The 24,590-nt window shown below is 40.4% G+C and overlaps 1 protein-coding gene across 1 annotated transcript in view; it reads left to right on the top strand.

Moving 5' to 3' along the window:
* The window catches only part of FARSB (phenylalanyl-tRNA synthetase subunit beta), a gene marked incomplete at its 5' end in the record, with an annotated part of 90,527 nt that overhangs the window by 31,355 nt on the left and 34,582 nt on the right, over window positions 1-24,590 (top strand). Inside the window, 2 exon segments of the mRNA XM_014584972.1 lie at window positions 5,507-5,599; window positions 12,174-12,291. Of these exon segments, the coding sequence (XP_014440458.1) occupies window positions 5,507-5,599; window positions 12,174-12,291 (211 nt within the window).

Below are 24,590 nucleotides of genomic sequence, written 5' to 3'. Positions count from 1 at the left end.
AGGTCTTACCTGCTTTCTTGCTCAGCTGATTATTTACTTTGAATCTCTGAATTATTTGTTCTGTGATTCCTTATATGAATTTGTAAGATCTAGACTGCTAACATGTCCAGATTCTAGAAGAATAACTTTGTTACTTGAGGTGGTACTGTTTCTGGTAGAGGGATGTTGAAGCATTTCTTTTTTAGTCACAGAAAAACATGAAGATGTAGAAAAAAATACCATAAATGACAGATGAGAAGGTATTTTATAGTTTCATATAAGTATTGAGGGCTCACAATGAATTTCATAACCAAATTTATTAAGTTAGAATATTTGGTCTTAATTTGGTTGTGGTTGTGCCCACTAGATGCCGCCCTGGCTAAGACTTTGTGGACTGTTCCACATTAAACTTATTTCTTTGTCTTTGAACATGTTCACAAACATTTGCTTTGAGTTGAAAAGCTGACATAAAAGGCCTAAATCAGGAAATGAATTTTATTACAAAATCAGAAGGAAATCTCCCTCCCCCACCAGATTGACCATTTAAAAGGATAAAATGTGCATGCAATTTGTAGTTCCTTTTTTTCTCTTGCTGAACATTTCTGTGCTTCCTACATGCAGCTCTTGAATATTCAAGTAAGTTTCAGTTTAATGATCCAGGGCACACATGCACACGCACACACAGAAACACACACACGCACGCACAAGCTACTTCTTTCCTCATCTCTACCCCCATCTCAGCCTCAGCCCTGCACTTTAATCTTTTAGCTTTTTTTTTGTTTTTGTTGTTGTTGTTAGAGTTTCACTGTAGGTTGTGTGCACTCACCGCAGACACAGAGAGAGAAAGAGAGTGAGAAATCACCCCTAGGGTGGATGGCCATGCTGCAGTCCCTTCTCCTCCATTCTGCTTTTGGGATCTTGGGCGCACACGCACACATGCCTATCATGAATTTCAAGCTGCCAGGTCTGGGACTCAAACTGTGGTCTGCCATGTGGGAGTTCAGCACCCTACCACCACACCACCTGCTGACCCTCTTAGCATATTTTTAGAAGGCAGTAGTGGAAGTTTATTGCTAGTTCTTTGAGGGTTGGTAAGATGGTATGACCTCTCTCTTGTCATCTTTTCTAGCATTTATCAAGTTATTAACATCAGAAGAGACCCTACAGGTGTTCTAGTTCAACAACTTTTAAGTTTTCTGATTCAACAGCCATCCGTTGAGCAACATTTATTGAGCATCTGTTGTATTCCAGGAACTGTACCAGTGAGGAAGCCTGAGACTGAGAGAGAATGAGTGCCTAGCAAATGTACAGAGTTAGCAGGAGAATTATGACCAGCAACCTGGCCTATGGATGCTAAGGCAGTGTTTTTCCATTGTCTCATACTGTGTACAATAGGTTCGTAGGACTGTGTCATTGATTTGTATACCTATGTACCTTGATAGTCAAGAGCATCCATGATTTTATATAATAGGAAACAGAAGAAACAGCAGTGAAGGGCCGACAGGTGGCGTGGTAATTAAGGGCGCTGGACTCCTACATGGCTGACCACAGTTTGAGTCCTGGACCTGGAAGCTTGCTTTCTCACTTTTTCTCTTTCTCTCTCCCTCTGCCCTTCTCTGGTCAAATTAAAATAAATATTAAATAAATAAGTAAAGTTAAATAAAGTAATTCTAAGGAAAAAAACAGCAGTGAGTAATAGATTTTTTTAAAGTATCTAAGTGACATACTTTCTCATTTGAAAGGATTTGAACTTTACAGAACCATGTAGAGTAAACCATGATACTTTTACTACCCCTTCCCACTTCTTTTTTTTTAAGAGTTATTTTATTTAACTTTATTTCTTCTCATTATTATTATTTTCCAGTTTGATCTCACAGAGAGAGAGAAAGAGAAAGAAAGTGAGAAAGCAAGCCACCAGGTCCAGAACTTGAACCGCGGTTGGCCATGTGGGAGCCCAGCGCCTTCAACCGCCACACCACTTGCTGGCCCTCCCTTCCCACTTCTAATCCTATTTTTCTTCAGCACTAGCTGCTATTAGTATTTTGGCGTGCAATTTTCCTTCTCTGCTATATAGTAATGCCTTTTGGCTTTGTAGCTTTGTAACCCACGCATCTTTGGACGAACACGTGCTGGGAGTGGTTGCTCTGTGGGAAGGGTTTATCCTGTGCTGAGGGCTTTGCTTCCGGTTCTACTCAGTGTAGCCCCATCAGTAGATGTTCCTCTCTTCCACAGCACTTGTTTTAAGTAACTGTTACCTACCCAAAGTACAATTGCTCAACATCAGAAGAGCCAAATTCTGACCCATGAGTTTGTTAAGAAAGGCTTTGTTATGAGTGATGTCATCTAGGCGACAGCTAGGTTGGCTCAAAAGGCCGACTCCCTAGATGTGTTCAGGAATGGGCTTTTTTAGAAAAATACTATCTGCCTAAGTTTTCAGCAGGGTCCTTGTATGCAGATAAAGGATTGAAACTGTGCCATTCTGATTGGTCAGCTCAAGCAGCAGTCCCACCGATCCATTATGGAAACAGGTACCATTCTGTGGGGTACTTTGCTGCAGCCGACATCCATGCCCACTCCCTGCAGTTCAGGTCAGCTTAGGTCCTCAGCCTTCCCTGTGTCTGTTCCTAGTGCTGACTGGCTATATAATTAGTTTACTCTAAACGGCCAGTCACAGCCAGTCAGCAGCGGACCAGGAATTCCAGCCCAGGCTGTCTGCTTCCAAAGTCAGTGACTGAACTTCCACACCAGGGATGTTAGGAACAGTTTGTTCAGTTGTCCCAGGTCCCTACTTTCACATATTATTTATCATGGGGGGATGGGAGAAGTAGGGTACAGAGAGTTTCAGACTATAGTGGCAGTATCAACATTAAAACTTTACAAAGTTACACACTTTCTTTTTTTTAGTTTGCCAGAGGACACATGCATTCTCTAGAGAGAGAAGAGAGGGGAAAGCACCCCCTCTGTTGGGGCGTAGTTATGCTGCAATCCCTTCTCCATTTCTCCATTCTGTCAAGATCTTGTGCAGGCACACACATAAGTGCTTGGTGCGTTTTCAAGCTGCTAGAGCCAGGATTTGAGCTTGCGCAGTTCTAATTGGTCAGCTCAGTCAGCAGTCCTGTGTGGCTGCACATGTGGAATCCAGCTCCATTAACCACCAGGCCACACGGCCAGCCCTCAAATGACACATTTTATTACAGATCGACACTTCACTCAACAGAGACGGTCTATATTGTTAATGCAGTTTATACGAGAGTAATGGCCATTCTTTTTCTAAAACCCAGCCTTTGATTTCCCATGTATAAATAATTTACATTTCATTATTGTTTTTGCTGTAGTACATACTAATTATGGTGTTTTCTTTTAAATTGGTTCACTTTTTTAAGTTTTTTGCCATAGAGCTCATGTTTTCACCGAAGAGAGACAGAGACAGAGGGAAAGTGAGAAATCACACCCCAGTGGGAATGGCCACGCTGCAATCCCTTTTCCGCCATCCACCTCTTGGCATCTTGAGCATGCATGCACATGTGCCCAGTGTGATTTTCACACCAACAGGTTCAGAACTAGAACCATGGTCGGCCATGTGGGAGTCCAGTGCCTTAACTACCATGCTACCTGCTGGCCCTTAAATTGGTTCACATTTAAAATTTAATACCTACTTTAGCTTTATTAGAATGGCGTCCATGAAAATTATGGCTTTATTTACCTATATTTTTCCTAAGACATTAATATAAACACATAGATATTCATTTTTTAAAATCCTTCCTATGTACCAGTACTGTTCATTTTATTTTATTTTAAACAAAATATTTTTGAACTTTATTTATTTTACTTATGTATTTATTTTAATTTGACAGAAAGAGAGAGAGAGGAAAAGTGAGAAAGCAAGTCTCCAGGTCTGGGACTCGATCCACGGTTGGCCATGTGGGAGTCCAGCACCCTTAACCACCACGCTATCTGCTGACCTCTCATTTGATTTTAAACTGCTTCTTAACCATGCTGCTTTACACTTCTCTCTCATCGTTGGGATAAAACATGGTGCTCTCAGCTGTGTAGCTGCCTTACGGTGTGTCTGTAGAACCCTTTTATTTACAGACTGCTATTTCTGTTCAAGAGAGCATTGAAAAGTGTAAATTGCATTTCCTGATTAATCCATCATTAGTGTCTAAATCTTGTTATTAAAAACTCCTCCATGCTGTGGGGAAAATGCTTATCCGCAGTGTGCCTTCCTCCATCCTTTTCCTCCACGACCACAGCAGGTCAGGGATCACTTTTCTGCTGTGCCTGGGTGTGGCTTTCAGGATCTTTTCTAAGAGAGCAAAGCAGGAATCACTAGAATTGACATTGCCATGAAATGAATTCTTTTTACCATTTTGGTTATTTTACACCATTCTTTTTTTTTAATTTACTTATTATTTATTATTAAAAATTCGCTATATGTCATGTATGCTCACTAGAGAGACAGGGAAAGTGAGAAAGCAGGCTGCCAGGTCACCCACGTGGGAATGTAGCACCTTTACCGCCATGCCACCTGCTGGCCGCTTAACACCATTCTTTCTAAGTGAATTCAGGCCAGCTGGCCCTCAGAGACCATTTTATAGAATAGTCCACTGAGCAATATGCCTGACATTAGAAAGCAGTACAGTAATTCAGTGATACAGTGATTTCATGTTTTAAATTCTTTTTCAAACAGCATAAGTAGACATAATAATTGTTTATGTTTAGTAACAACTTGTTAATCAACATGATTACTGATAACGTGCATTATCTCATTTATTATTAGACTCAATTTCTCTAGCATTTTTATTTTCATAACTTCTGTGCATCCTGGTTTCTGTGAGTGACAGGCATCTTTCTCTTTCTGGAAGGAGAGCGCTTACTGTATTTGTTACAAGGAGTGTCACCAAGGTACACAGAAGTTAAGTGATACGGTAGAAGGAACATAGGGCAGAGTTTAGCCCACTTGAAGTCTCTTCTCAGTCCTACCATCCTGCCACAAATCAGTGTGGATATAGCAAGGGTTCCATGAGAGTGAAACAGAAAACCATAGGAGCACCAACAAGGGAGAGAGAATTCTAGACTGGAGTCATTAGGGATATTTTTATGAATGAGGTGGAGGGGATGTCACTTAAGTACAGCCTTGGGGAATGAAGCCCTTTGGGTTAAGGGACACTTCAGGTATAGCTGGGAAGAGTGTAAGGTTCAGGGAATGGGTCGGGAGTTGTAGGCAGTCAGACTGTCAATGTAAACAGGAAGTTAACTTAGGAAGAACCGAGCACAGCCTCTATCACTGTCTCCACTAAATTTACTTTAGCCTCATACCTTACATAGAATTCCTTGTAGGGGAACAGTTAACATTACATTGCATTGGCTGTGGGCCTGAAGCTGATATATGTTTATTCTCAGTGATTCATGTAGAGAGTATACATTCTATGAGACCATCACAAATGGACGGACAGCTTTATATATTCTTAATATTAAATGTAGTCATTGTTTTTTTGTATCAATCTGTTTTGTGTACACTTCCTAGTGTTCTCAAGAGGACATTGCTGATAAACTTGGTTTGGATATCTCTGCAACAAAGGCAGTCCACATAAGTAACCCGAAAACAGCGGAATTCCAGGTGAGAATTATAAATGGGTAAGATTTTGGTCAAAAATTATGAGTCAGTGCACGAGTTAGGAAAAGTCTCCTCAGGTATTTTACCTCAGATGGTGTGATTGCAGAATTGTTTTATAATCTCTTATCGAGTAAGTTTATTGTTGGTTCTTACATGCTTTGTTGAAAAATTTTTAAAACTTTAAAAAATAATCTTTTCCTGATTAACTTTATAGTTGGTACTTACTTGCTTTGTGCTGTCTGACCCAACCTTTCTTGTCTGAAATTTCCATTTCATACTTCTTTTTTGTTTTGGGGAGGGGGGATAGGTTTTTACTGTAGGGCACGTGCACTCTCCAGAGAGACAGCGAGAAATCATCCCCCAGGGGGATGGCCACACTGCAGTCCCTTCTCTATTCTCCTCTTGGGATCTTGGGCTTGCACGCACACGCGCTCGGCATGAGTTTAAGCTGCCGGGTCTGGGGCTCAAACCATGGTCGATTACATGGAAGTCTAAGTACAGAGCCATTATACCAACTGCTGGTCTGCATTCTTCATTTTTTATTAATTTGTAATAAATGAATCAAAATCTGTTACCAGTACCTCCATGGGGTGTTCACTTTGAAATTCAACATTACTTCAGCTCCTAACGGTGCTACTTGCATTGTTCATTGATCTTTTAAATTCACTGGCGGTTTCATGTGGAGGTTAAGAATATTTAAATGAGAATGATACTACTTTAATAGCAAATAGCAAATAGATTACATTATTGATTAGGATGTTACCATAAAAGGCATTTCAAGCCTATAATATCTTTACTTTTAGTAATTTTAATAGTCTTATTTACTTTATACTAATGAGCTTTTATTCTTGAATATGCAATTTTGTATTTTTTTAGAGAAAAAATTTTAGAGAAAATCAGATTTTAGAGAAAATCATGTCTTCTAGAATCAAGAGAAATCTTAGAATTGTAAAGATCTGCTTTTAAGAAAATTAATGGTATTATAAATAATGTCTGAACTCTTAATTTGAGAGAGTTCTGCTTTGTTTGGTTTTAATTTTTCCAGAGGGCACATACACCCATCAGAGAAAGACAAGACAGAAAGAAGAAAGCAACTCCCCCACGGGGCATGTAGCACCTTAACCGCAGTCCCTTCTCCATTTCCCCATCCCGTTGGGATTTGGGGCACACAAATACAGCTGTGTGGTGTGTTTCCCAAGCCATGAGGGCTGGGATTAGAACTACTCAGTCAGCATGTGGGATCTGGCTCCCTTAACTGGTATGCCATGAGACTAAGCCGTGAGATAGTTTACTTTTCACGTTTTTAAAAGTAAGTGGCAGGGGGAACCAGCAGTTAGCGTAATGGCTATGTCGCTGGACTCCCACGTAGTCGACCGTGGTTCGCGTCCCAGACCCGGTGGCTTAAAACTAATGCCGGGCGCGTGTGTGTGTGTGTCCAAGATCTCGAGAGGAGAATGGAGAAGGGATTGCAGTGTGGCCATCCCCCCTGGGGGGTGATTTCTTGTTTTCTGTCTCTCTGTCTCTCTCTGTCTGTCTGGCGAACGCATGCGCCCTATAGCAAAAATCTCTCAAAAAAAAAATAAATAAATAAAAAAGTCAGTAGCAGGATGGGGCCAGCAGTTAGCATAATGGCTATGTCGCTGAACCCCCATGTAGTCAACCGCGGTTCGAGTACTGGACCCGGTGGCTTATACTCACACCAGGCCTGTGTGCATGTGTGCCCAAGATCCTGAGACGAGAATGGAGGAGACGGGACTGCGGTGTGGCCATCCCCCCCTGGGGGGGCGACTTCTCACTTTTTGTCTCTCTGGTGAGTACATGCGCCTGTAGCAAAGACCTCTCAGCTGCTCCTGTGGCAAAGCCCTCTCAAAAAAAAAAAAAAAAGTAAGTGACTGGTGGGGACCAGCAGGTGGTATGATGTTTAAGGTGCTGGATTCCCAAATCACAACAGATAGATAGATAGATACAGAGAGAGATAGATGATAAATAAATAAATTTTAAAATGTATTTTTGCGGTAGTTCTTAAATTCTGAAAGTGCTGGGCCAGTGGCATGGTGGTTGAGCCAACTGGATCCCACACGACACAATTCAAGTCCTGGACATCGTAGCTTGAAAAAACACGCTGGGCACACGTGCATGCCCAAAATCTCAAAAGGAGGGAGAAATAGTGGAGAAGGATTGTGGCATGACCGTCCACCATGGAGCGTGCTTTCTCTCTCTTTCTCTGTCTCTCTCCAGCAATGCATGTACCCTCTGGCAGACTAAAAGAAAAAAGAAAGAAAGAAATTCTAAAAGTTCTAAAACTGTTTGATCCTGAATTTTACAAAAATTGAAAAGTATCTGGAGAGCTGCCTACTCCGTGGTGGTTTACAGCCAGACTAAAACACTGGTTGGTAACTGTATTTCAGCTCCATCAGTTATTACCTTCATTAGTGTCAGAACTTTGAAGAATCCTTACACTAATTTTGGAAGGCTCGTGAAAACGAATTGAGGCCCCTTTTCGGAGGACTAGCTTTTCTTCCTTTTTTTCTTTTTTTAAATTGTCAGAGGGCATACGTACTCCCCAGAGACTAAGTTTCAGAGAGAGAGAGAGAGAGAGAGAGAGAGAGGGAGAGATTGAGAGAAAGAGTGAAATCAGTGTGTCTTGGTCTTACTGCAGTCCTTCCTCCTCTATTTCTCTGACCTGTCAGGATTTGGGGCATATATTTTTCAAGCCACCCGGGCCTTGAGTTTGAACTGCTGTTGGCCACGTGGTATCCAGCTTCCTACACAAAAGGGTTATCCACTGTGCCGTGGGGCTGGCCCTTCTCTCTACCCCTTTTAAAAATGCCCCTAAAGTATTCTCTGTAATAAGAGGAATTCAAATTTATTTGCATAGAATGATTTTTCAGTAAATCTGAATTGATTTTTTATTATTCCAAATTGACCTTCTTCTCTCAATTCATTAATCAAGCTTGATAGATTTATTAGGTTTATATCCTGTTTTATCTGTTTTATATAACTGGAAAGAAAACAAATCAGACACATTAAGTGTTGCTGTAAATAGTTCTGGCTTAACACACTTCAGAATCAATATCTGCATAAAATACATTAGTGGTGAGAGGGATTGTCCTTTTTTTAGACTTGACAGAGTCTACATTATATTCCTGCCTTACCAGCAGATCTATTCTATCATTACTGAGGTAACTAATAGGTTTATATTAACTTCCACTTAAATTAAATGTAAAGTTGTTCGTGGGCTTATTACCCAGTTTGTCATGCAAGCCCATTTTCTTTTTTAAGAGAGGTTTTTGCTATAGGGCATGTGTGCTTGCTAGAGAGACAGAGAGAAAGTGAGAAATCCTCCCCCAGGAGGGATGGCCATGCTACAGTCTCTCCTCCATTCTTCTCTTGGGATTTTGGGAACGCAGCGTGCCTAGTATGAGTTTCACACCACGGGGTCTGGGACTCGAGCTGCAGTTGGCCATGTGGAAGTCCAGTGCCTTAATCACTAAGCCTCCTGTTGGCCCCATGCCCAAGCCCTTTCTTTTCCTGCATTAATCTTAACTTTGGACTCTTTTCTAGTATAGATATTTAAAGAAGGTTAAGATAAGAAAAATATTTAGCTAAACTATGTGAAGTTTAATCATAGTTATTATAAACAAAATTATAGAATATTGTCACACACCTCCAAATTAACAATTTTTATTGTATTTTCAAAAATGTAGTCACTGTCTAGTGTTCTCAGTCATCTCAGTTTTTCTAATAGTTTGATTTGGAATTCAAATGAGGTTTGTACATCGGAGTTGATTGATATGCTTCTGCAGTCTTTAATCTACAGGTTGCCCATCCATCTCTCTCTCTCTTTCAATTCGTTTATTTAAGAAATTAGGTCATTTGTCTTATAGAATTCCCACATTTACATTTGGTGAATATATGTCATTGGTCTCTTATGTTTTCAGTAAACTGGTAGTTAGATCTAGAAACTTGATCAAATGCAAATTAATTAAATTAATTTTATATTGCTGTAGTTTTTTAAATAAGCAGCTAAGGCTAATCTATAAAATAAGGTTGAAATAATTAAGAGTCACTACCTACAAAAGTCGCTTGTTTATATTTCAGTAAGTTAAACTTCCTTTTAACTTTTAACATTGTAGTCTTGTGTCTATGAATAGTTTGGGCTTTTTCCCTCTAACTGGGAAAGTGAGCAGCATTTAAGAGAGCACCAAGTTGAAGACTAATGACAGCCTGCCAGTAGAATACAGGTGATAGAAGAGAGGTTCTCTTTTTTTCTTCAACACACAATATATAGCATGTCCTGTTAGGGGCTTACTCTTGCTAGTGCAGGATGAGAAGGGACTGCTGTTTTAGCTACAACAGTCAGGGCGAGCCTCTGCAGGGAGGACTTGAGCAGAGCCTGAAGAAAGTGAGATAGCTACATTGAATCAATAGGAAGAATGTAGGAGGCAGAGGAAGAGCAAGTGCAGAAGGAAACCTGCTCAGCATCCAGTGTGGTTGGGCATTAGGAAGCCAAGGAGCCCCAGGGATGAGCTTGGAGATGGAACCAGGGCTCCTCAACATGTAGGGCACATCTAGGACAGGAGTTTTATTGAAATTTGACACAGGCTGGTACAGGCCTGGTGGCATAGCCAGGAGGGCACTGCTGCATTTGACTGAAGCCACGCAGGAGCCTTGCATTTAGTTCCTGATCTGACCTAAAGCAGGCCAGGTGTGGTGGGACCACGTGCAATCCCAGCTGAGTAGGAAGCTGGCACAGGTGGATCACTGCATGGCTAGACCTTATCAAAAATACCTCTATCGAAGGGACCAGAAGTTTGCGTAATGGCAAAGTCTCTGGACTCCCATGTAGTCGACTGTGGTTTGAGTCCTGGACCCAGTGGCTTAAACTCACGAGGCTGGGCGTGTGTGCGTGTGTGCCCAAGATTCCAAGAGGAGAATGGAAGAGAAGGGATTGCGGTGTGGCTATCTCCCCTGGGGGGTGATTTCTCGCTTTCTGTCTCTCTGTCTCGCTCTTTCTGGCGAGCACATGTACCCTGTAGCAAAAGCCTCTCAAAAAAAAAAAAACACACACAAAAAAACACAAAAAACGAACCTGTATTTCCCTTTCTCTCATTTAAAAAAATGAAGAAGAAAAAGAAAGAAAAATGATGGAAGCATGTTGAACTTAGTTTTTAAGTTTTATTTCTTTTTTCATGAGAAAGAGAAAGGGAGAGCCAGACAGGCATGCACACCTTAGACAGAGACTTGCCATGCCGTAATCCTCCTAGCTGGGGAGGATCACACATGCACGCAGGCAATCTCAGCATGCCCGGGGTGACCTGGGAGGCCTTTATGTGGCTTCAGTGCTGGCCTGTGCCACTACCACTGGTCTTGATTTTTGACGGGCGTGGGTGGGGAAGTTACATGATATGATTTATTCTTAAAGGAACACTGTGTGGAGAATAGACCATAAGGTGGTAAGAGTAGAGGAGAGAAACCTACCTAAGAAACATATGCAGGGCCAGCCAGTGGCAGAGTGATTAAGGCAGCTGGATCCCACATGGCTGATTATGCAGTTCAAGTCCCGGACCCAGCAGCTTGGAAAGCACACGGAGTATATTTGTGAATGTGTGTGCATGCTCACAGTTCCAGGAAGAGAATGGAGGAGAAGGATTGCAGTGTGGTCATTTCCTCTAGGGGGTGACTTCTCACTTTCCTTCTCTGTCTCTGTGAGCATACATACCCCACAGAAAACTAAAAACACAACAAAACTGCTTATGCAGTAACCTGGGCAAAAGAAAATGGTGTATGGGGTCTGACTACAGAGTCTGTACTCTAGTAATAAGGTCATGCCACTGTTCATGGAGGCCTTCAGTGACGTGATGTGTTGGATGCTAACATCTTAGCTTAAAGTGAGAAATCGACTTCACAGACAAAAGCAGCAGGGATGTTTTGCCTTTTTCTTTTTTAAGAACTGAAATGTGTATCTCTTATGAATAGAAGGAATGAAATAACTGTACATATTGCCTATTTACTTTGTTAATAAAAAGTGGAACTATAGTCACAGTTTTCTCAAAGCACCTAAACTTCGTGTGTGTGTGTGTGTGTGTGTGTGTGTGTGTGTGTGCGCGTGTGTGTGTGTGCTTACATGTTTGCTCTGTGTCCTAGTATTTTAATTGCATTTACATTCTCCCTGATCCTGGTTTTCAAAATTCCGATTAATTAATTTAAATATTTGTATTTCTTGTTACCTTCTTCATTACCTTGTGAAATGAGGCAGGATGTAAAAATTTACATATTTGAACTATTCAAAAACAACTAATTTGAAAAACAATAAGAGCAATCATATTCATTATAGTATTTGTTTTTCACGTATTTTTAATCAAATTAATCACTGTTTCATTTTGAAAATTTCAAGCCAGAATGTTTTCAAGTCCTTTTAGTTTAATTTCAGTGTTCTAGAATTGAAAATTTAAAATGACTTAGAGATTTTAAGGCATTGCTTTTCCAGAAATGTTCCCCTGTGAAGCCAGAGTCTTTGTGCTTTGTTTTGTTTGATTCCTGTTTGGTTGGTGCAGTTTCCTGTTTTTTCCTCTAGGTGGCACGCACTACCCTTCTTCCAGGCCTGTTAAAGACCATAGCAGCAAATAGGAAGATGCCCCTTCCTCTGAAACTGTTTGAAATCTCTGACATTGTAATAAAAGACTCTAGCAGAGGTAAGAATGCATCACCCTTGATTTGTATAGTTAGAACATTTATTTTTCATTGTGAAACTTTCAACCATGTATAAAAGTAGAGGGACTATGTATAAAAATAGAGGAACTAGTATACCCCTGCAAATGCAGTATCCAACCTCAACAGTTACCAGTATCCTGACAGGCTTCTGTCATCTGTACCCCTGCCAGCTTCTCCATATTATTTTACTGTAAATCCTAGACACTGTATCATCTCATCAGCAAACATTTCAGTACATATTTCTGAAAGATAAGCACTACTATTGAAAAAGTCATGATGCATTTTTGCATAGAAAAATATGTTACGACTTTTCTGATGACCCAATATTTTAGTCTTTTTTAAAAAAAAATATTTATTTTAATTTTATTTTATTATTATTTTCAATTTCCTATAGGGCACATATGCTCACCAGAGAGAGAGAGAGAAGGAGGGAATGTGAGAAAGCAATCCACTAGGTCTGGGACATGAACCTCAATCAGCCATGTGGGAGTCCAGCACCTCAACCACCATGCTACCTGCTGGCCCATGTTTTTTTTTTTGTTTTTTTTTTTTAAATAATTCAACACCATTATCATATCTTAATATCAAATGTCTACCTAGTGTTTAAATTTTCCAAATTGCTTTATAAACTTAATTTTTTTTTTCTTTTTTGGAGAGGTTTTTGCTATAGGGCGCGTGCGCTCGCTAGACAGACAGAGAGAGACAGAGAGATAGAAAGCGAGAAATCACCCCCCAGGGGGGATGGCCACGCCGCAATCCCTTCTCTTCCATTCTCCTCTCGGGATCTTGGGCACGCACACACACGTGCCCGGCATGAGTTTTAAGCCACCAGGTCCAGGACGCAAACCATGGTCGACTACGTGGGAATCCAGCAACATAGCCATTACGCTAACTGCTGGTCCCAAACTTAATTTTTTAAAAAGAATTATTTGTTTAATTTTACTTATTAGTATTCTTCAATTTGACCAGAGAGTGAGAGTGAGAAAGCAAACCACCAGATCTAGGACTCGAACTGCAGTTGGCCTGTGGGAATCCAGCGCCTTACCCACCATGCTACCTGCCAGCTTCTGTAAACTTAATTTTTAAGATTAATTTATTTGAATCAGAATCTAAGCAAGGTCCAGACATTTGGTTGCTCTTCCTCTCATTTCTTTGAATAATAGAAAGCACACTTAAACAAAAAATCTGATATTTATGAAGAGCCTTAGTAAACCCTTAACTTGAAAAATACTATGGTACCCTTTTTTTTTTGTGAGACCTATGCATATCATTTTAACATACTTGTTGCCTCATCGTCCTAGTTCAGCATGAGTCTTCACCATCACTGTGTACCAATGGCTGTGAAGTTTTCCCAGTTTTTATCTTTTTTGAATGTAGTCTGGACTTAGGAGCATAGCAGGTTGTTTGGCCCAACAATTGGAATGCTGTGGTTAATTTATGAATGCGTAATGATAAGTACCTAAGCCAGATTTCCAAGGATGTTGGTCTCATTTAAGTCTAGGCTGTACTGCTCTTTGTTCTGGCCCCTAGGTCTGTGCCTGGAGATGACTCCCCTGTTTAGAGAGAGAGAGCTATTCTTAGGCACTAGTGCTACAGGCCTCTTTTGTTTTAGATTTTTGCCATAAGGCATGGAGAGAGGGAAAGCGAGAAATCACTCCGTGAGAATGCCACCCTCCGTTCTCCTCCATTCTCCTGTTGGGATTTTGGGCACGTATGCATATATGCTTGGTGCATTTTTCAAGTCACTAGGTCTGGGACTTGAACCGCAGAGTCAGCCATGTGGGGTCCAGCACCTCTATGTCATCTACTGGCCTGTTACAAGCCGTCTTTTAACCAGTCAGTTAATCTAGATTACTTCAGAAACTTTGCCCATGTCTATTTTTAACTCACAGATTTGCATTTCTGCTGAACTCCCTTCCCCAGGAAGAATGGTTCACATCTCCGTGGCCGACCTCTCTCTTACCCATTTTGTGATTGTTGTGGTTGTTCTGCTTCGTTTGCCCCATTTATTCATTTCTATTTGATACTACTATGCTCATTGTCTTATACCATCATGATTTGTTCTTTTTATTTAAACTTTCTTAAATGCTAGTGGAACTTGAGAAATGAAGGCGATAAATGTGCTTGTAGGTCTACCATCTTGAAAACATAGGTTTGCTTTATTTTATTTGGAGTATGTGTTCCGTGTAGGTAGTCCTAGACTTTATTTCATGGTAAAACGGGCTTTTCTGATGAGTGTTCTGCATGAGAGCTCGGTAAGGGAGGCAGCACAGCGCCGTGATTTCATGGAGACCCAGGACAGCCAGGGCATGGGTTTGAGTCATGGTTCTGCTATTGTCTAGCTGCTTGACTTGGGACAAGGTACTTAATCTCCCTGTGGCTCAGATTCCTCATCCAGTGGGGCTAGAAATAGTACTTACTTCATTAGATATCTTTAGAGATTAAATGAAACTATATTTTGAAAAATTCTAGCCACATAAAAATCTATGTGGTATTTGTCCTTTTTCCTGTTTTTCTTTTTTGATTTTTCTTCTTTTTTTTTAAGAGATTTTTGCTATAGAGCACATGTGATTACTAGAGATACATAGATAGACAGAGAGAGAGAAAGTAAGAAATCACCCCTGGGGGGTTGGCCATGGTGCAGTCTCTTTTCTCCTCCCAGGATTTTGGGCATGCAGGCACACATGCCCAGTATGTTTCAAGTCACTAGGTCCAGGACTTGAACTGCAGTCAGCCACGTGGGAGTCCAGCTCTTAACCACTACTATGGCACCTGCTGGCCCCTGTCTTTTCTTTTTCTTTTTTTTTTTGTTGGAGAGGTTTTTGCTATAGGGCACATGCACTTGCCAGACAGAGAAAGAGAGACAGAGAGATGGAAAGCGAGAAATCACCCCCCAGGGGGGATGGTCACGCCGCAATCCCTTCTCCTCCATTCTCCTCTCGAGATCTTGGGCACGCACGCACACGCGCCCGGCGTGAGTTTTAAGCCACCGGGTCCGGCTCCTCTCGGGATCTTGGGCATGCACGCACACGCACCCGGAGTGAGTTTTAAGCCACCAGGTCTGGGGCGCGAACTGCGGTCGGCTACGTGGGAGTCCAGCGACATAGCCATTACGCTAATTGCTGGTCCCTCCTGTCTTTTATTTTAAAGACAGTGACTAGCTATGTTACAGTCCTCCTGTCTCAGGTGTGTGTCACCACATCCAACTCTTTTTTTTTTTTATTTTTTTATTTTAAGACAGAGTCTCAGTATGTTGCCCAGCCTTGCTCAAGGTCCTCCTGCCCCGGCTTCCCCAAGTCTCTGAGGTACAGGCACGTGCCACTGCTCCTAGCCCGTAGGTTGGACTGGGAATTTAGCTTGGGCCTCCTTTGGTCCTGGACTGTGGAGCACAGTGTCTTAGCTAGAATGTGTCCTAGCAGTAAGCAGCCCGCGCACCACGTCTGGCCCTTAGACGTGGTTTAGCGTTTGCTCTTAGTGTTTGCTCTTAGTGTTAGGGTACTGGCCTTGGTCCATAAGGATTGTCTACTAGATTGACTTGAAAACCTTAGCTAGTCACGAAAGGGTTACCATGGCCCTGCTCAGGCACTTGAGGCTGATTTTCATCCTAATCTTCAACTTAGTTGGTTTTTCTTCTCTTGTGCCCTATTTTTTTTTTTTTTTAGAATCAGAAAACCAAAACCTGCTAATATGGGAATTTACTTAGGAAAACAGCAGTGTGGTTTTTTGAGTAATTCATCCCATTTTTCAGTGACTTAACATGTGTTTTTACTATCTCCATCCGGCAGTCATTCCTCTGTTGGAGTTGCATTCGCCATTTCATCCTAAGTAATGATGCTTTATTCAGGAAAACAAAATTCCTTACTATATAGTTTATATCAAAAGCGAAAGATAGAGGAATTTTCTAGTTAGTATGAAAATTCCCAAATTTTCATCTTTGGGAGCAGCACCCAATTCCTGGTTCAAAGAATGATCCATACAGGTGCACTGAGCACCTGGTTGAAAGTATTTCTGTGGCCAGCCTGTGGCATAGTGGTTAGGGCGGCTGGATCTCACATGCCCAACTGCACATTTCATGTCTGGACCTGGCGGCTTGAGAAACACGTCAGGCTCATGTGCATGTGTGCCAGAATCCCGAAAGGAGAGAGAGCGAGGGGAAGAAATTGTGATATGACCATATGTCTCTCTCCGATGAGCACATGTACCCTCTGGCGAAAATTTAAAAATAAAAAAAAAAAAGAAAAGATGAGATGCTTTTCTTTGCTAGGACTGCATTGGAAAATAAGAAAAAGAGGTACTAGTCTTAAGGGAGACAGACTTGCGAGCAGATTCTCAGACGATGCTCAGAGAGAATGTGAAAAGTACCCCGCTAATGCAGAGAAGGGAGTGACAGTTCTAGGTGATACTAAAGAGAAACCTGACACTCTCAGCCTCACAGTGGTTCAGGGCCAGCAAGTATAGCTTCCCAAATGGAAATGAAAATAGAATCTATACCGAGATTATCTCACGGGCTTTCCTGTAAAAGTAGATGAAAAACTGTTAGCCTCTATTTTCCTTCTAGACTAGCCTTATTGGACAGTTTCTTAGTCTAAAATAGACTTTTTGACTGACCATCTATGTTGTGTGAGGCTGTCAGGCTGCCAGTTTAAAGACTAAGTTGGGCACACATTTCGAGCAGTCAGACTTCTCTAAATTAGGCATATTTGGGTTCTGGGAGGCCGAGCCAACCACTGCATTTATTGAGTCTTAAGATCTGAAGTTGCTGCAACATTTTAAAAAATTAGTCATGATTCAGGGACCGAGCTGATTTATCACTTTTCTTGGGCAAAGCGGTATGTGTTTTTGGAATGAGACGTTGAATGCAGCCTTTGCCGCGAGGCGAGTTTTTCAGCTTTGTAACAAGCAAGTTGGCAGAGGCAGCACTGAAGCCGCTGTGTCAGGCTGCTGTGTAGATATTGGTTGGTTTTAGTTGTGAAGACTTTTGCTGTTTTCTGTTCAGTGTCAGGAATAACTATATACTAAGGAAATTCCTTCAGTGGAGCAAAGAACTGAATTGTGAATTGCTGATCATAATGCCCAGAAACTAGCTATATTTTGCAAAGTCTAGTAGTCTGACTCTTTCTTAAATGCAGGTTGAATTCTGTCACAGTTTTTTGGTGTCACTGATGCTGCCAGTATACCTGAAATCTCACCAGAACAGCAGAAGACACATTACTGGGTTAAGTGTAAGTTTAAAAGACAAACCAGCAGGTGGCGTGGACATTAGGGTACTGATCCCATATGGCTGACTGCATGGTTTCAGTCCTGGACCCAATGTCTTGAAAATCACGTGGGCTGTGTGTGCATGTATGCCCAAAATTCTAAGAGGAAAACGGAAGAGAAAGGATTGTGGTGTGGGGGGACGCTTTTTCACTTTCTCTCTCTTGGCCTTTTTCTCTCTTTTTGTCAAGCACTTGTGCCCCATGGCAAACTAAAAACAAAATAAAAACAAACAAAAAAGAAATGAGTAGGGCTGGCCCCTTAGCCTAGTGGTTAAGGGAGGTGATGCCATGTGGCCAACCATGGTTGCAATCCAACTGTGGCACATTTGTGTGTGTGTATGTGTGTGTATGTGACGCAAATCGCAATAGGATTGAGAAATGGAGACAGAATTGTGGCATGATTGCACCCCATTACAGGAGTGCTCTCTCTCTTTTCCTCTCTCTAGCAAGTGCACGTTCCCTCTCACAAACTAAAAAAATATATATAATAATTTTTTCTTAAGGAGGAACAAGAAAGAGCCTAAGAAAGATTAATTTGCCTTTGTAAAGTACATAGGGTGATTTAGACTGAACAGGTTACAATCATCCAGTTGTCAATATGACATCTGTCTGTGAGGAACCTAGTTAATCAAATGGCTGTACATTCCAATTTCAACTACCACATTTTTTTTTTTTTTTGAGAGGTTTTCGCTATAGGGCGCGTGCGCTCGCCAGACAGACAGAGAGAGACATAGAGACAGAAAGCGAGAAATCACCCCCCAGGGGGGATGGTCACGCTGCAATCCCTTCTCCTCCATTCTCCTCTCGGGATCTTGGGCACGCACGCACACGTGCCCGGCGTGAGATTTAAGCCACCGGGTCCGAGACGCGAACCACGGTCGACTACGTGGGAGTCCAGCGACATAGCCATTACGCTAACTGCTGGTTCCCAACTACCACATTTAAAAATTTGGACTTTAGTAATTATTATAGTACACGGGCTAGATTAAAGGCTCATGACCACCCAGAGGGCTGCAGTTAGCCTCACGTTCTTTATGAAACATGCTTACTGCAAGCCTTTAAGTCTTGCTCAGGCCATTCCTACTTTCTCCAAGCATTTCTGCAATCCTGGTTCCAGCCGTATTTCCCCTGCCCTCCAAATCACTGTTTATGGTTGCTAACATTTCACCTCTTTGAAGCTTTTCTAAATGAAAGAATGATGTACTTCTCTTTATCCTATCTAGTTTGGATATGGGAGTTCAGTCTTTTTTCTAAACTTTAATCACAGTATGTGATTTCAAAAAGATCATGGACAATGGAATTGAAAGTATGAATTTATTTTGGTGCAAAGAAGTCTTGGAATCCATGTATAGCTCACAATGCACATTGCCATGAATTTTTTGAATATCTTTCTTATATTTAAGATTCATATTCCTTTCTTCTGTGACCACCATGGTCTCCATAGTGGAGGCCATAACTAGTTCAGTGTTCTTTTATGATCTGGTTTGTCCTTCTAGTTTTCTGTCAGTTTGTACCATGTATGTGTCTTGGTGTTCACGTATCTGTCTTATATTGTAAAATACTAAAATGTAGGGGCCAGATCTTTATAGGTTTTTGTGTAACTCTGTGCATATAAAGACCTAGAAAGAAGCATTTTCATTATAGGCTTGTGACTACCTCAGTTCTGAGAGAAGTCCATTCATTCTGGAGCCCTCGAATAATGGAAGATTATCTAGCATTCACATGTGGAATGCAGTTTTCTGAAGAGAGCTTATGTCATCAGTCTGGATTAATTTAATTTCACTATTTCATATTTTTGGCATGTAGAATTTCTAATTAATAATTCAAAAAATATGGGTGTAAGGAGCATTGACATTAACAGTTTTTGAAGTAGCATCATTCGCATGTGTGATGGCATCTTAGCTGTGTAAATACATCATTTCTAATACGGAAAGTTATTTTAGTATGTTTGGTTCCACATAGTTAAGATCTGCTAACTGAGTATAATGTGCTCTGTCATGCATTGAATATTGTATTTTTTTAATAGATAAAAATCCATTCCAGGTTTATGTTAACTAAATAAAGGCCAGTTCTTTCCATCATGAACTGAGAAGGTCAGAGATTTTTCCTCACATTTGTTTCTTGACTTTTCTATAATTTAAAAAAGAAAAATCTGTACTTTGGTGTTATACTATCCAACCATTTTAAGGAAAATCGTTCTTAAGCTTTAAGATGTTTGTTTTTAAAATTGAAAATAAATTTCTAATATCTTTTGAGAGCTTTTTTGAATATGTATTTTTAACTTAAGAGTAATCCCTATTTTAAAAAAAATGTGTAACTCCTCTCTTATCCTGCTCTTGGTTGCTAGACACTTTTCTGTGCTTGGGCAACCATGTGTTTTACATTCCTGTGCAAAACCATGGCTGTGGATAAATACTCTTTAGTGTTTACACAAATGGGATTATGCTTTACCTGTCTTGTTCTGCGCCTTGTTTTTCCCATGAATATATTCTACCCACTTTGTTTCTTTTTAATGGCTGCATAATATTCTATCCTGTTGTGTACTATCATTTTACTCAGACTGTTGCAATGAATATTTAGATCGTTATCAGATATTTGCTAAATGTGTCTGTTGCAGTGACTATTCTTGTACTCTTTTACAAATGCATAATTTTTAAAATAGAATTGGTCAGTTCATAGGTGTACACATTTAAATGCCTTTGAAAAAAATTCCTTTTCTTTGTTCACGATGTCAGAGCACATGTACATGCATATAAAAGTGAGGGTGGATAGAGAGAGAGAAAAAAAAAGACGAGTACCCTCCCCAGGGTCCAGTCACATTGCAGCCCCCTTCCCCTCGTCTTTCAGCTCAGATCCTGGGTCCCTGAGCATATGTCCAGTGTGTCCAGGCTGACTGAGCTGGGGATTTGAACTATGGCCATCATGTGGGATCCAGCTTCCCTTGAGCAGTGTGTTACTGCTGCACTATGGAAGTGGCCCACATTTAAATGGTTAATAACTTGTTAAACTCTCTTCTGGAAAAAAGCATTTTTAAACAAATTTATAGGCCTTCCAAGAATGTATATATTTTCTGCTTCCCTACATTAGATAGGAGTTTTGAAGGAGTCATGGCTTTACATGTCGTGTAGCTTTTTAGTTCATTTCTTTCTTCCATAGTTGAGAGAGACAGAGTCAGAGAGAGCAAGAAAAAAGAGAGAAGCACTCTCAGCAAAATCCTTACGCTGGAATCCACCCCCAACTTTCTGCTTGGCATTTCAGGATGCGAACCTGGAACCTTCCCACATAGGTCAGCCTTACAGGGGTCATTGTGTTATCAGCTGTGTCATTGTCCAGTTCCTTGTAGCTTTTGTGAATCATTCAGGCCTGCATTGAACTTCTTCAGGAGATGAATAAAATTTGCAACTTAAGTTACAGTGTTTTGTGTGCCAATGTTAAATGATGTTTTGGATAGAACAGATTTAAAAATCATGGTGACTAGATAGGCCAGACTATTCATCGTAAACTTTGTATCAGCTCTTGCTTATCCTAAAAGCTTTTCTGGTCTCTGAGCAGATTTTCTCCTGGCATCTTTATTTGTGTGTCCAGGTGAATGAGAATAGGGATGGGAACGTTCTCTTGAAGACCCTGTCCTTTTCCAGTTCGTAACTCGTGAGAATGTAACCTAACATCTCTAAGTTGCGTTTAATCACTGGTACTTAGGTGAAGGAGGGACTGTATGCATCAGTCATCTACAAGGGGCATCGTATACCCTTCACTGTGTACATTTCTCTTTTCTTTTCTCTTTAGGAAAAACTCATTTGGCATGTTCTTTCAGCTTACAGAGCTGTAGCTAGCAGCCCCTCCTTTGGGTGGTTCAGATCAGTCCTCTCCAGGCAGTACTTTGAAGTCTGTGAAATACATGGATAATTTAGGCTGACATACTTGGCAGGCCCATTTAAAAAGCAGAATTGTTTGATGGCATGACACAAGAGGTCTGTTAACTGAGCTATAAAGAACTGAGGCAATCCCAGCAAACCCTAGCTTTGGCATGAAAATTTAAATAGTTCTTATTTTGTGGCACGCAGTCAGTGACCTTCGTGTGATGTAATATGGTCTCTCAGTGAAAATACTAGGAAATGGGAATTTTACTGTACCCACTGGTTTCTCCAAGGAGGAATGGGTGGAAACGAGTATGTGGTTGTTTTCTCCTCTAATTCAATTTAGCTACAGTGGAGGGAGTATTTTAGCAAGATGTGAGGAAGCAAGTCTAGAGGGAGTGGTAGCCCTTGGGAAATGTGAAAAACCAGCCAATCAGTGGTGGGGTTGGGAGGAGCCGCTTAAGTAATGAGACTAATCTAATTAGTATGGTGGCTTTAATAGATAGCCCTAAGAATCAGTGGCCTCTCTTAAAAATATTGAGAAAATTAAATCTGAAACTATGTAGTTCATTATTGCATGTGTGTGCTGTAAACATACTGAAACCTGTCTTGTATGAAGTAAATGTTTTAAAGTGCATTTTTTGGTAATTTCATTATTTTGAACACTACAATAACTCAATTTGTTTTTAAAATTCTAAGTTTTTTAATTCATATGTTCAAACTTATCAGAAAGGCAAGTTTTATGTAGTTTGGAGATCAGGAAAGAAGTATTCCAAGGCAAGGGCTCCCAAAACAGTGTTTCCCGTTTCTGTTGCTAGGCTCTCTGAATGGCGGCGTTACCGTCGGGCTGTTCTCTCACAGCGAAAGTGGAACTACAAAGTAGTTTCAATACGTGCTGTGTGTTCAAGTGGAAGCATGTGACACCAACAAATGGGTACCACATGGTCAAGAGACCCAGAAGCAAGTCAGTAGTAGGAAAGGGATCATTTAGTTTTGTTGCATTTCTTTTTTTTTCCCCTTTCAGGAGAAGGTGGAGTGTGGGGAGAGACAGGGTGATAGAGAGAGGGAAATCCTATACTAGAATCAAGCCCCTCATTTTAGTTTTTGCATGTAGTTTGTTTAGTAGAGTTTTATGCCTGCTTGATTCTAATATTGACCTTTATTACACCTTTGATTATAGCTTTTAGATTTCTTTATCCTTGAAGATGGAAATGACCGAGAGGGAAGCAGTAGGACTTGCTGTCTTATCTCCGCTGACTCTTGGGGTCCACGGTGTGCTCCTGGCCTTGCTGAATAGTCATTTGTACATGCTTACCTTCTATTCCAGGCTTTAGCCGTTTATTCAGAAAATAATTATGGAGAGTCTGGTCTGTGCAAGCTCTGTACTGGCTCTGACCCCTGCTGTCTAGGGCTATCCAGGGTGGAGTGCTTCGAGCATAGTATGTATTCAGATGACAAATGGCAAGAACAGTTATTTCTCCATGTCTGTTCAATGCAGAATATACTTTCTGTAAGTCACATGACTTGATGGCTCGAAATTGCACCAACTTTCAAAAATAATTTATTCCAGTTGTTTAAATGGAGTTCTTAAATATCATGAAAACTTAAGAAAATTAAAACATCTGTTCATCATATCAAAAAACATTTCAAGAATGTACATATTTGACTATTAAGCATGTATATAGCATACATTTTAAGTTTGCTTTTATACTTACATTGTTTGTTTCCATTGAAATCCTTTGGAGTACACTGTGCAGTGGAAAGAGCATGGGTTTTAGAGTTAGACCATCCTGGTTAATTCCTGGTTATGTAACTTATTAGGTATATAACTATTTATGATTAGTTCTAGCCAGTTAGCTTGACTTTGGCAAGTTATTTGGTCGTTCAGAGCTCTTGTTTCTCCATTTGTTTTATAGGGATAATAATACCTACCTTGCATGATTGTCTTGAGAATTAAAAGAGATTATCTATAGATTAAAAATAATCTGTTATGTTGAGACTCACTGAATTATAAAGAAATAGGGTTAAAGTCATGATGCATTTTTGCATAGAAAAATACATCGTGACTTTTCCGATGACCTAATACTTTAGTGGGAGAGCAGAGTGTTTTATTTGGAAGATAATATTCATCCTACATTTTATATCAACTGTGACTAGTAGCCATTACTTATGGGAATAAATCTGAGACAGGCCTTTTGCTTAATATGAAGCAGCTTTGTCTTCTCAGTTTATTCCTCAGGAAGGTGCTTATTTATTATTTCTCTTTTTTGAATTTAAAAAGAAAATGAGGCCAACTTCACTCAAAGCTTCCTAGAGCAGTGGTCTCTAGAATTTATAAACTGTATATAATGTTATATATTGGCGTCATCAGAAAAGTCAAGACACATTTTTGCATAGAACAATAAGTCATGGCTTTCCTGACAACCTAATAGTTAAATGGTCACTATTGACTTTGAGTCATCTTTTACATGGTATATACTTTTTAAAATGCTTTTTAGTACAGGTTTTAGATTTTTGAAGTCATAATTACAAGATCCAAACAGTTCCATTACCCTGAAAACCTCTCATGCTGTTCCATTTTTTTGCCACACCTAATTCCAATCACTGTTCTCTGTAGCTGTAATTTTGTCTTTTCCAGAATGTCGTACAAGTGGACTCCTAGTTTCTACAGCCTCTGGAGACTGGCTTCTTTCCCTTAACATAATGCCTTCGGGTATCATCTCAGTCGTCAATTTTGTCAACAGTTTGTTCCTTTTTATAGCCAAGTAGGAGTCCATTGTGTGGACATACCAGTTTGTTTATCTTGTCATCCACCATGGTTCATTTGGATTATTACAATTCTTTTCTAAAATACTGAGTTTGTAAGTTTGTTTTAATTTTCAAAGTATATGCACTAATAGCAGAAAAATTGGGAAATTGATCAAAGTTGGAAAAAATTATTCTTGTCCAAACGTAACCTCTGTTAACATTAGGTGTATTTCTTTTCAGCATTTTTTTCCCTGTACATGGATATTTTTGGCTTATGGGTATATTTACGTAGATGTGATTCTCCTCTCTCTCTCTTTTTTTTTTTTCGGGGGGGGGGCTGAGGACACATGCATACATGCATTTACTAGAAAGTGAGAGAGTGAGTGAGACACACACACACCTACCAGCGGGGCATAG

This window comes from Tupaia chinensis, unplaced genomic scaffold (genome assembly GCF_000334495.1).
Source record: "Tupaia chinensis unplaced genomic scaffold, TupChi_1.0 Scaffold148296_1, whole genome shotgun sequence".
In the NCBI taxonomy this organism is placed as follows: Eukaryota; Metazoa; Chordata; class Mammalia; order Scandentia; family Tupaiidae; genus Tupaia; species Tupaia belangeri.
This window is presented reverse-complemented; position numbering and strand designations above follow the sequence as displayed.